Genomic DNA, 13,528 nt, shown 5'->3' with positions numbered 1-13,528 from the left:
CTCATGGAGGATTGGGCTGTTAACAGCTGTGAAAATTAAACAAGAGTCTCCATTTGCCAAGTTAGTACTTTTCAGTTCCAGATGCTGGGCGGGCAAATGAAACAGCAATGCCTTGCTGAAGAGCACCTAGAGATACCTAGTTGGCCAATGTTGGAAATAAGAGTGCCAGATTAGATGGGTCTGGTCTGATCCAGGAGCACAATTCTGAAGCTCTTATGATGGCATGTTATATTACGGTCACTAGATAGGCCATAGAGGATTAAGCGGTTCATATACTGTTTCAGTTTGCTGAACACACAGTAGTAGCCTTCATCCATTGTTAGTTAATGATGTTAGCAGCAGACTCTGCCACAGCCTGAAATGTTAGCGCTTCAGCCTAGTATATTGGATAGGTAGAAATTTGTATTATCAGCACCAGGCAACTTGCATCTTAGCTCTGTTACCATCAGTGTAAGTTTTCCTGCTGACTTCTATAAGAGGTAGATTGCTGCCTTAGACCATCGGCTCCCAAACTTTTCCAGATCACAGCCCCCTTGGTTCCATAAACCCACCCCCAGTGCCCTCTACCATGCTTTATAAAAAGCATTATTCAGAATAGTGGTTTGCACAACCCACCAAGGAAGATAACAACTGCAATAACATTCAAAACAGTAATAATTAGTTACACGTTTATTCAAGATCCAATCAAAACGGTTTAGTTTAATTAATTCAACAAAAGAGATGAACTTGATCCAGTGATGTCAGCGTTTCAAAGGCTGATAAGTCATTTACACCTTCAGCACTCTCTTGCTTCCATGCGCCCCCCCAATCCCACTACCCCCCAGGGGACGGTACCACCCACTTTGGGAACCACTGCCTTGGATTTAGAAACACAGTTCTGTACTTGAGAATTAACTTACAATAGATTTTCCTCATGGGAGTGTGAACATAATTTTTTGTGAGAATTACTTCCAGGTTAACTTATATTTCTAATAAACTAACAAAGGTACGGGCGCTATGTAAGGTTTTTTTTTTTTTACTAACAATTTACTTAACAGCCCTCCCACCCCCAGATTGGTTTACATTGTTGAAAGGAAACACAAGTTCCATGTCAGATTGGAAGTCCGGGGTATGTTTGTCAATACCCAAGGGTACTTTTGTAAGGAGGGGTAAGTACTAAAAATCATTAAGCATGTAGTAATAATAACAACTGTATCAAATAAAGTTTTTGCCTAGGCAGGGATATGCATATGTTTTGTTGAAATTGGCCACCAGAGGTCACTGTTCTCAACCAATTGTAAATTTTGTTTTGAAGGTCATGGGTGGCCAGTCCCATGACCCATGACAAAACAGCTCCCACAGAACACTTGGTTGGCTGTCTTCATTTGTATTCACCTGTGGCTGTTTTAAGATAATGACAATTTCTGCAGGAATACTTTTAGCTGAACATTTGGAGTCTTCCGTAATAGTGTCTCATAGCTTATAGCTAATGCCAGGGAATGGGGTAGGGAGTCTTGATGTGGGTGGGCATTGTACAAGATGCCTAAAGATGTAGACGTGGACCTAATGTTGGAATTAAGAAGCCTGCAGTCTGCAATCCAATCAGGGATGGGGAGAACAGCTGCAACTTGCTTTACTTTTTAAGTAATGAGCTGCTTTGTCTTGCAGTTCCTTGACTTACAGCTAATATTATATCTGAGTGCATTTGGATAATATTTAGACTGCCCTTTATTTTTTCATCGCACTCTTGAACTGTATGATTCCTCCAGCATTAAGAAGGTGGCTTAGGAGATTTCCCTTTGGTGGTTTTTGTATGTGTGCATGAAAATTGATAAAAGGGTTTACTTATCTCTAGTGCAGAGTCTGGAAGAGATTATTTTCACTCTTAAAATATGTGGCGGTGTTTATTATTTCTAAGGTGCCTATATTTGAGCTTTTAATTCGGATTTGCAGTCCGTTGTTAACAGGGTGCTTGATTAATAGTACTGCATTATAAACTATTCCAAACACAGGGATGGAACATGGAATCACAGAATTGTAGAGTTGCAAGGGAACCTGAGGGTCATCTCATTCAACTCCCTGCAATGCAGGAATCTCAACTAACAGATGGCAATCCAATCTATGCTTAAAAACCTCTGATGAAGGAGAGCCCCCCACCTTCCGATTTTTCTGCAGCGGACGCTGGGTATACACCACACCAAAGTCCACTGGATGATTAAATATTTCTGCCCTGCTACAAAAGTACAGGAAGTGGTCAGAGAACCTATTCCTCCTATCGCATAGCACCGTTCTTGAATACCAGTTAAGGCAGTGGAGGACTGGCACTCAGGCTATTGTAGCCTTCCAGCAATTAAATCGGTTTCCCCCATTCTTGGAGCGCCTAATACAGTACCAGCTCATAGTAGCCCCAACCATCATGACCAGTGGTCAGGAATGATGGTAGTTGTTGTCCTGCAACTTCTGGAGGATGCAGGTTAGCTACTCCTGACCTAATGTTACAGCAGCACAGGGTCCATTGGTCATCCTTAGGCTTCGATGAGAGTGTCCTGGTGAAGGCTATTTAGAGCCGAACTAGATGTGACCCTGTGTTTGGAGTTATACTTTGACCTTACATCTAGAACATTGGCCCATGGCATTTTAGTCTGCTAACCTTGATTTTTCTTCTTCTTCCTGGGACTGACAAACTGCACATAATACCAGCAGCCTTGTTCTCAATAGTACAGTGCCATTAAGCAGCCTGATTTTCACAATGCTGTGCCATTTGTTTGTTTAAAGAATTTGCGTTCCCCCCTTACAATAAAAAATATTATCAGGGTGGCTTACAAATAAAACAATAAGATGCAATGCAAAACACATAATAAAACAGCAATGAAGTTGTTGAACAGCATGGATAAAATGGTAAATTCCAAAGTCTGGGGATTTTATTTTATTTTTAAATGTGTTTCGGCATCAAAAAGGCACCTGGACTTAAAACTCCACCAAATTGGGCCCTTATGCTACAACATGAGTTCTTACGCCCAGGACCCAAATGCAACCCCCCTGGCCTCTTGATCTGGCCCATGTGACTCCTTCCAAGCTACACCCCTAATTGCCCCTGCTTCATACCCTCCTTGAGTGTTTTTGCCTGACTATAATGTGTCCTTAACTCTGTTAATGTGTCTTGCTTATCTAGACAGATGATAGAGGTGTGTGTGTGTGTGTTTTGGTGTGTGTGTGTGTATAAAAACTATCCCATTGTACAAAAGGTACAACATTCAATGCTCCACCAACTTTTCCCTTTGGCTCTGCCAATCACTGGCATGCGGCCCCCAGAAGGTTGTTCAGAAGGGAATGTGGCACTCCGTTGAGAAAGGTTGTCCACACACCTTTGTTAGAAGATTAGTGCTTTGAAGGTTATTGCCATAGGTTTCTGTTTTTTGCATGAGGCATGGTGTACTTGGCCTCCTTTGTGAAGTGCCATGCACTTAGTATTGTGCTGCAGTTGACTCCAATCCCTGTTTTATAATTATTATTTTTTCAGGCAACAGTGCCATATGGGGCCCCATGTTTGAACTGGGGATTAGTACTTCAGATGATGTTATTACCCCTCCCCACCCAACTTCTGTCAACAGCAAATCTGCGACCCAGACAGGCCAGAGTAGTCTCTCTCCTGTGAGCTCATTTATTATGACTTCTGGAGCCTGAATGAAAGGCTACATTGTCTGCTGTAACTTAGCAGGCAGAATAAGCTCTCCAGAGCAGCTGGCAGCATCCGCTGCTTTGGTCAGGCGAAATATTTTCTTGCCTTTTGGTCTGTAGGATGGGGCACATCCACACCAGCCTGAAATTTTAGGGATTTGGTGTGTTGTTTCAAATGCATTTGCTCCCCGTGGTACATGGAGGGAGGGTGTATTGGTCCATGTGGCTAATTTGGACCTCTACTGGTTCACAGAGGGCTGTACATGTGTGGGTGGTTTTGGGGTTGTTTTTTTTTTGCAGGCGGGATAGGTCAGTGATAGAATGCACATGAAAGTCCCAGACTTTATCTCTGGCCTCTCCTGTTTTAATAGGACTTTAGGTTGGGAAAGACCCTTGCTTGAAACCTTGGAGATCCACTGTCAAGTCAGAATAGAGAACAAGGTGTTGGAATGAGCCAGTGGTCTGGCTCGGTATAATTTGAGGTCTGTACAGTTGCTTCAAGTAGAGGGTGAAATGGGCAGGCCTGCTGCTTTTTCTGGGGACGTTTCTGATTGCCTGATTGTGTCAAATCAGTAGGCACAGGAAGCTCCCACTGGGTCATGACCTCTGCATTATTTCACATGATTCGAGTTTGGTCCACATGGATAGGCTTGGAGCAGGAAGCCCTTTGTAAGCCATGCTCTCACCATGAGAGAGGGTCTTCGGGCCAACCACTGTTCTCAGCCACATGTCCTCGTCTTATTAATAATTAAACATCTGGCTTCTGCCTCTGGGGTTTCCACATTTATCAATGAACTCAAGCTCCCCATGAACCAAACCTCATTAATGCTTGGTGGAAGCTAGGTTTGGTATAACAGCTGATGCAGATCCTATGGGAATATCTGAACAGCTGCCATTATCAACAGCTCCAAAGTGCAAGTCTTTTAGGAGGAGATCTTTGGAACTTGCAGGTGCCTTTCAGATTTCCCCCATCAGATGCCCTGAAATCAAGCCCAATCCTTTGTGAATTGTTGTGGTGGAAGGGCACAGTAAAAGGAAGTTCTCCTGCAGAAGGCCCACTGAAATAAATAGGGTCTTCCCATTCATTTCAATGGTGCTTTTCTACGAGAACATCCTGGCGAATGGCAAGGAAACTTGCCTTCTGTGCAGCAGAGGCTGGTCTACTAGGGCAGCTTTTGTCTGTCCTCAGACAGACCTTACTTGCTGGCTTTCTTACTTATAAACCAGCCCAGGAGGTGACATTGCCTGTCAGCTTCCTCCCCCTTAGTCCCAGTGTTGCCCATGTAGAACTTGGCAGGAGGAAGATGGGGGACAAAACTAGAATTAGTTGGCTCTGTCGCCACCTGCTGTTGGGGTCCCCACTTCCCACCCTGCCAGTCCCAATGGTGGTGCAACCACCAAAGCTTCTGTGTGTGATCACATTTATGAAAAAGGAACAACCACTTGATAATTAGTTCTCGCCATCAAGTGCCAAGTTGCGCTGGGCATGCTCCATGTCTACGACAGCAGTTTCGTTCACCTTTTTTGAACCTGGAAAAAGAGCTGTGAGTGAAGCTCAAAATGCTCATCCACCCACAGATGCTATTGCCTGATAAGAGCTATTGCCTGATCTGCTGCTTCTCCTGTTTCATGATTTAAACAGGGCATTGAAGGGATTAAGTCCTGTGTGCACCTCCCCCTCTATGTTGCTATCAATATTATTCAGAAGGATTATCTCTCTCTTTGTAGTGTAGAGGGTTGGTTTACTTCTCCCCACTCTCCCCTCCCCCATGCTTCTGATGTAGGACACAGGCAGCCTTCCCAGCATCCTCTCGACCCTGATAATATCAGTTTGTGGATTGTATCACTTATGGGAAAATAAAAAATGTTAAAATGGGAAACCATATTTGTTAAGAACATGAGACCACTTAGAGAGAAGACACCCATCACCCCTTAACATAGATTATTCATTACTTACCGGTATGCATTTGTTTTATTTAAAAACGTTTATAAACTACTTAATGTTTTAAAAATATGTAAGCTGTGTACAATCTAAAAACAAACAATATCAGTAAAACAATGCAACCTAAAACTAATAAAACCCGAGTGTAAAAACATATGAAAACAAGTAAAACAGGAATTCAGGGGAGCCAGCAACATAAAACAGGGTTCGATCTTATGACTCAAGGAAAGCCTGGGTGGAAAGCTAAGTCTTTGCAAAATGTGTGAACGTTTCACATGTGGTAGAGGGAATGGCATTCTATAATACAGGGACAACAACAGTCCATGCATGTTTTCAAGTCGCCACCCTGTGATATTCTGTAGGCTGCGGTGCCACGTGTAGATTTATTCGTATGGTCTAAGTCAGGCATCCCCAAACTTCAGCCCTCCAGATGTTTTGGACTACAATTCCCATCTTCCCCGACCACTGGTCCTGTTAGCTAGGGATCATGGGAGTTGTAGGCCAAAACATCTGGAGGGCCGCAGTTTGGGGATGCCTGGTCTAAGTGATCTTACAGTTCTCTACAGGCACAAGTGGTCTTTCAGGTAACCTGATCCCAAGTTGTTCAGGGCTTTATATGTCAACATCAAGATGTTGAGCATGGCCTTGTGCACTCATTAGTGCAGTCTTCTTTATACAGGTGTTTTGAACTACAGGTCCCATCACCAGGAAAGCACCAGATTGAGGAGGGCAGCATTAGTACTAATACTTTTGATTTGGCTTCACTTCCACCACCCCACATCATGTTAAGTTATTGGATGCTGCTACAATAGAGGAACTTTGACATGGTATCATGTTAATGTTCATAATATTGCATTTGGGGAACATTTAAAGATATGCAACAGTAAACAAGCATTATGCAGTCTGGTCTTTTTTTTGAGAGATTGGGGTAGCATCATCCATGTATCAGGGGTTGCGAACATTCTTTTCTGTATCCTGTAGGGCAGAGGTCCCCAAGCTAAAGCCCAGGGGCCGGATGCGGCCCAATCGCCTTCTAAATTTGGCCCGCGGATGGTCCGGGAATCAGCATGTTTTTACATGAATAGAAAGTGTCATTTTATTTAAAATGCATCTCTGGGTTATTTGTGGGGCATAGGAATTCCTTCATATTCCCCCCCCCAATATATAGTCCGGCCCCCCACAAGGTCTGAGGGACAGTGGACCGGCCCCCTGCTGAAAAAGTTTGCTGACCCGTGCTGTAGGGTATTGAACTCATACTTAGTACATGATAAAAAGTTGTCTGTAAATCTTTATCCAGTGTGCAACAATTACTTTACATATTTTTGAGGCAACGGTTGTTCTTACATTGAGGCTTAAATGTTTACCTTAAATGCTTTAAGAATAACAGTATTAAAATTGTATTGCTTTTTATCAAGGCTACATATCATTCCTTATTTCAAGTTGTCATAGAATATCAAGGAATTCTTTGTGGGCTATAATGCAGAATCTTGGCTTATTTGAGTTATTGTAATCTGCTTTGGTAACAGTTCTGCATATTGTTCCTTTCCTTTGTATACACTTTGTTTGCAAACTATGTATGCATACTTTAGAATCTAGAAGTGGAGAGCTCTGGTTTTCATTCTTTATTATTAAATAAAAAGTTTCTAATCCTTACGGTGGCTTTAACTTGCTAGCTAGCTGCTTCTGCTAAAAAATGCAGAAGTGGTGTATGGCTGGAACATGGAGTTTCCCTACTGCAGCTTGCTTTCTCTCCTTTCTTTATTATGATTATGATTATATTTTATTTTGACAAAGTAATAATCATAAATAAATAAGAATAAAAATGTGCACCCCACCACTGAGACCATTCCATTGTAACTATCCAACTTCCCAAAATTTCAACACCTCTTGCGATGGTTTGACCCCTTTCCGTTTTAACAGAACAAATTCTACAAACACCTTCCATATCTCCTCAAAATCATTTCTCCTGCATATTCCCCGTCTTACCTTAATGGCACATGTTAATTTATCATTCATAGCTATATCCCACACCTCTTTATACCATTCTTCCGTTTTATGTTCTGCTTGCCCCTTCCACTTCCTAGCTCTCATAATTTGTGCAGCTGTCAATAAATTTGTGGGCAAGTCCTTCATAGCCTGCAAACCTTCTTTCTCTCCTTTCTCATATCCTCGTGTCCTCATGTTGTTCTCTGTCCCTTTTATTCTTATGTGCTTCTTCTCTTACCCTATTCTCATGCTTGGTCTTACTTTTCTTTCAAAAAGTGCTAACCCAAATTTCTAAGAAAAACTTGATTGAGGTCTTGAACTTGAAGTGGTGAACATGAGGACTTGAACGTGAAGAGCAAGGGAAGCAGGATGCTACACCAGGTCTCCACACTGCCAGTGATTCTGAGTAGTCATTGGATCCAGACGTCCCTGCTCCACTACTTGAGGTCCCCCCACACCAGTTGCCTGGATTCCTGGCCAGCTTTCAGGTATACCCATCCCATCTCCCAGGGTTACAGGAACAGAGGAGACAGCAACCCAGGCAGGAACGTCAGAGTCTCCAGCAAAGTGCCCACCTGTGAGGCTACTCAGGAGAAGAAATGCATGGAAACTCCTACCTGGAGAGGGGCTGGCTGAGTGCCAGGAAGGGATAGAGCAGGGGTCAGCAAACTTTTTCAGCAGGGGGCCGGTCCACTGTCCCTCAGACCTTGTGGGGGCCTGGACTATATTTTTTTTTTTTTTGGGGGGGTGAACAAATTCCTATGCCCCACAAATAACCATAGCTGCCAAGTTATCCCTTTTTTACAGGGATTTTCCCTTATGCTGAATAGGCTTCCTCGTGAGAAAAGCTAAAACTTGGCAGCTATGCAAATAACCCAGAGATGCATTTTAAATAAAAGCACACATTCTACTCATGTAAAAACACCAGGCAGGCCCCACAAATAACCCAGAGATGCATTTTAAACAAAAGGACACATTCTACTCATGTAAAAACACGCCGATTCCCGGACTGGCCGCAAGCCAGATTTAGAAGGCGATCAGGCCGGATCCGGCCCCTGGGCCTTAGTGTGCCTACCCATGGGATAGAGCCTCCAGCTCCTATATACCGTAAGATCCCAGTCCGAACTGCTTTATTGCTGAAACAACAGCTTTCATTCCCAGCTGCAACCTTCCTGACCTAGAGAAATGGTGCAAGTTAAGCCAGTGAGTTGAAAAAAGGTAAAGGGGCCCCTGACCATCAGGTCCAGTCGTGTCCAACTCTGGGGTTGCGGCGCTCATCTCGCTCTATAGGCCGAGTGAGCCAGCGTTTGTCCGCAGACAGCTTCCGGGTCATGTGGCCAGCATGACAAAGCTGCTTCTGGCGAACCAGAGCAGCGCATGGAAACACCATTTATCTTCCTGCCGGAGCGGTCCCTATTTATCTACTTGCACTTTGATGTGCTTTCGAACTGCTAGGTGGGCAGGAGCTGGGACCGAGCAACGGGAGCTCACCCCGTTGCAGGGATTCGAACCACCGACCTTCTGATCAGCAAGCCCTAGACTCTGTGGTTTAACCCACAGCGCCACCTGAAAGTGGCTTATAATTTGGGCTCTTCTGTGTGTGCCTATCATAGGACATTTTCATGTTTTAGGAAGTATAATATGTTATTTGTACACTGACTTTTATTATAGTTCCTTGTGACTTCTAACATGGGCTGCAATCCTGTGTACAGTTATTTAGGAGTGAGTCCAATTGAAGTCAGTGAAACTTAACTTACAAGTAATAGGATCAGACTGAAAGGCAGCAATATGCTCCGTTTTAAGCGTGTCATTTCAGGAATTTATTAACAAACAATTTAAATAGTACTGGGATGGGATTGTCTGGGGCTTTTCTTGCATAACTCCGCATCTGGTTTTGTTAAGTAGTGCTAAGAATTCCCATTGTTTTGTTCACTTAAAAGGAAGGGGGTGAAGTCTTTTGCTGAGCAGTGTAGTTTGTTCCAGAAAAGCATTTAACTTCACTGATAGCTTAAAGGTACCAGTGTTCCCACTTTAGTTGGATGAATATCTCATAATAATCCTGGCCATCACTCTGCTTTACGTCCTTCATTCCTAGAGCCTCTGTTAACTGGAAAACAAACAAATGCCAAAACAAAAACTTGATTTTGCACAAATCTCACTTATTTCTTTTACATTCTTTTTTTTTTAGGAGTAAGGAGATGAGAAGGGTGGGAGAACAGGACTGTGACTGACTTGAGGCACTTAGCATACTCACAGACGTATAGCCAACCCTCACCCCTTTTGAAGTCCAAATTACATTTTTTGGTGTGTAACAAATACAGAGTTCTATTTTTAAAAATCAAAGAGAAGGAAGTGTGTACCACGGGACAAAGATGATGCAATCCTGTACACGTTTACTTGGAATTAAGTCCGTATTCTGTTAGTTTTACTCTCAGGTACATGTGCCTAGGAATGCAGCCTAAATTATTCCAGCAACTTGAAAGGAAATGCTACGAGGATGTGGGCACACCTAAATTGTTTATTGCTCCCCCTGGGCTGTAATGATTGATTTGCAAAGCCAAGCCATAGAGCATGTTTTCAAACCATATTTTCGCAATGAACTGCCATTTGTGGTTATACATACAATGTACCCTAACACTGAAGATATGGCAAATAATTCGGGCATAGCCTGTTACAGCCACACTAGCGTTGACTTTCAGCTTTCCTGCCCAATGTTTTAAAGTTGGAAGTTCCATTTTAGATTTTCTTCTCTTTCAACTACGTTCCTTTCTTAGCCGAACCAGATTTGCTCACCCCCCCCCAACTCCTTCGGAGCAGAGCTCTGTATGTATCAGATGGAGGGGCCAGCCTCTGGAAATAGGTTTCAGATGTTTTCCCTGACCAGTTCCTCAGCCTGCATCTGTTAAGCTGAGGCGTTTCTATAGGAACAGAGTGGTGTGACATCTCTCCTGCTGCTCCCCCAGTGGCTCCCTCCGAGCATGCCCAGTACAAGTCTTGACTTTGGCTCAAGTATCCTGTTTGCACTAACGGGCTGCACATATGGGACTATGAACGAAGTCCCCCATGAGCTGCAAGTCTTTGTCTTTAGGAGGAGGAGGGGGAGAAGGAGGAGGAGGAGGTCGTGCCCCAGGCTGGAGGATTTGTTCTGCATACTCCGAGAACTCGGCCCTTTGGGTGGGCTTCTGAAGAATGCTTGCCTGCTTGGCGCGCGGGAATTTATTGGATATCCTGCACGAGGGCTTCACGGAGGTAAATAAAACTTACCTGCCTTCTGTATCTTGTCTTCTGCAAAGCTAAAGTACCCCGAATGCAACTGAAACGGGAAAGATCTTGAACTCCAAACGTGAGGACTTGAAGCACCCAGCGGCCTCATCGGTGCTTTGCAGAGCATCGTTAAGTTTTGGAGAGTTTGTGTAAGCGATTCCTAGCTAGCTGTTTATGCACCAAGTTGCAGCAGCAACCTTTGCTGACTGACTCAGCAGCAAAGTGCGGAAACGTTAGGATGGAAGACCTGCCTTGTAGAATTGGCAGGTTTTTGCGCTCGCTCGCTCTCTCTCTCTCTCTCTCTCTCTCTCTCTCTCTCTCTCTCTCTCTCTCTCTCTCTCTCTCTCTCTCTCTCTCTCTCTCTCTCTCTCTCTCTCTCTCTCTCTCTCTGTGTGTGTGTGTGTGTGTGTGTGTGTGTGTCTGCTTGAAATGCATAAAGTCTGTTTTTATGGGCATGCAGATTCCTGGAGTAGGGACTTAACATGCTGGTTGCTCCCCCCGCCCCCTTTTCCCGTCCATCTTGATTCTAAACAGTTGGGGGACATAGAAATCGGCACATACGGGGCGGGTGTGTGTGTGTGTGTGTGTGTAATTTGAGCAATTATTCTGAAGTTGAAGGAAAGCATGTTTAAAAAAGCCCTTAAGTTGTGGGATGGAATACCTGGCTGATACTGTTGAGGGGGGAGGGCAGCATCTCCTAGTTCCGCTTGCAAGCAGTTGGTGCAGTCAGTACAGTTTGATCTCTTTGCCTTTATCAAGGAATGCCATCAGTGGCCGTGCAGCTAAGTCAAGGGTTTCCTGGCTAAGTAAGCTGAGAAGACAGGAGACCAACGTGAGACTTATGCTTAGTGATCAGGATTATGGTGGTTTTCCTCCTCACCTGACGGAACTTACATTGTGTTCCAGACTTAACCTTGTGTCTTGATTTGGCTGCCTGTAACGCTTCTTTTGTCGGTCCCAGGCCTCAGCTCCTCTCAGATGTTTCATACCCTCTTTCCTATTTACAAACTCCTATCTTATACAGGTGAAACTTGGAAAATTAGAATATTGTCGAAAAGTGCATTTATTTCAGTAATGCAACTTGTTATTTTTTATTTTTATTTTTACAAATGTTTTCTTTTGGAAATTCCACAGTAATAAAACAAATAGTTACAATAATACAAAAATAAACATCGCTATTACATTTCATTAATTACATTCCATTTATAATTGACCCGCCTAAGGACAAATTATTAAAATTACAACAAATAAACATATCTTGCTTTGCATGTCATGCATCTATCTCATATATTGGTTTCACCTTTTAAGTTGCTTTACTGAAATAAATGCACTTTTCGACGATATTCTAATTTTCCGAGTTTCACCTGTAGTGCAGCCGATAAATGAGACTGCTCAGGGGGAACTTCAGACTTGTAAATATAGAAAATGAGCACTTCCCCCTCTCTCTAGTTTTCTTTCATTGCTGCCCTCCCCTTTCGTTTGAATATCCTGCTGTCATTTATGAGTTTTAGGTTTATTCAAGGTATACATTGCTTCCTACTAAAAAAAAGTCCCCAAGTGCTCTGTAACGAAAATAAAAAATGCAGTTAACATTCTGTTTTCTATTGGCAGGCTACAAATGTTGTTGAACTACAGCTCCCATCATCCCATTGACCATGCTTGCTGGGGCTGATGGGTGTTATAGTTTAGCAACATTGGGAGGGCCACAGGTTCCCCACACCTGGCATAGTCTGTCCTCCTCGCTATTCTCTAATAGGAGTGGGGTGGCAGGTAGAAGCAGAGGAATCCTGAAGGATATTTCTGTGACCAGGATCTGTTATTTTTTCTCATTTTTAAAGCAAGCAGCGGGATCCACTCTGAAGTAAACGTGCATATGATTGGGCCATGGGTGAACAGCTATTTACACCCTGGTCTGAGCATTTCCCCACGAATAAAATATCATAGTTTGAGGGTCAGGAAAGCAGAGATTCCCCCACAGACTCGTGGATTTTTCCTGGTGTATTATGCAATGTGTTACTGACACAATAATAGTGCATCAGTTGCTGGACCACCCATAGATCATTCTGCTTTATTAGTTTCTCTGCAATGCTTCCCTAGTGTTACCACGTTACTTCCATCTGGAAGGGCATCCTTGCACAATAGGACAAGAAAAGTAGGCACCCAAAAATCTTTGGAACGTTTTTGGGGGCCAAGGCGTGTGTGTTAAATTTCAATTTATAATCCCTTCTTGGAACATTTGTAATATGCAAAGTTAGAGGATTTTAGCAGGAAACTACAGGATGTGCAGGGGACCCAGGTGGCACTGTGGTTAAACCACTGAGCCTAGGGCTTGCTGATCAGAAGGTCAGCGGTTCGAATCCCTGTGACGGGGTGAGCTGCCGTTGCTTGGTCCCAGCTCCTGCCCACCTAGCAGTTCGAAAGCACGTCAAAATGCAAGTAGATAAATAGGAACCGCTACAGCGGGAAGGTAAACGGCGTTTCCATGTGCTGCTCTGGTTTGCCAGAAGCGGCTTTGTCATGCTGGCCACATGACCTGGAAGCTATACGCCGGCTCCCTCGGCCAATAATGCGAGATGAGCGCGCAACCCCAGAGTCGGTCAGGACTGGACCTAATGGTCAGGGGTCCCTTTACCTTTATAGGATGTGCACCACTAAAAAACAAAGCAGTATAAAACTTTA

The 13,528-nt window shown here is 43.7% G+C and overlaps 1 protein-coding gene across 4 annotated transcripts in view; it reads left to right on the top strand.

Annotated features, from left to right (window-relative positions):
- DIXDC1 (DIX domain containing 1) overlaps nt 1-13,528 on the top strand; it is a 77,403-nt gene that overhangs the window by 3,780 nt on the left and 60,095 nt on the right. The window contains exon 1 of one of the 4 annotated variants that reach the window (XR_015947017.1): nt 10,639-10,834. The exons of 2 other annotated variants lie outside the window; for them this stretch is intronic. Coding sequence is in view for 1 of the 2 variants with exons in the window: in XM_088657797.1 (XP_088513923.1) it covers nt 10,775-10,834 (60 nt within the window). In the remaining variant the exon portion in view is untranslated. Of the gene's footprint in view, nt 1-10,638; nt 10,835-13,528 lie in introns of those variants that run through there. One more of the 4 variants, XM_088657797.1, reaches the window with a different exon arrangement.

Source organism: Zootoca vivipara, chromosome 14 (genome assembly GCF_965207765.1).
Source record: "Zootoca vivipara chromosome 14, rZooViv2.hap1.1, whole genome shotgun sequence".
Taxonomy (NCBI): Eukaryota; Metazoa; Chordata; class Lepidosauria; order Squamata; family Lacertidae; genus Zootoca; species Zootoca vivipara.
This window is presented reverse-complemented; position numbering and strand designations above follow the sequence as displayed.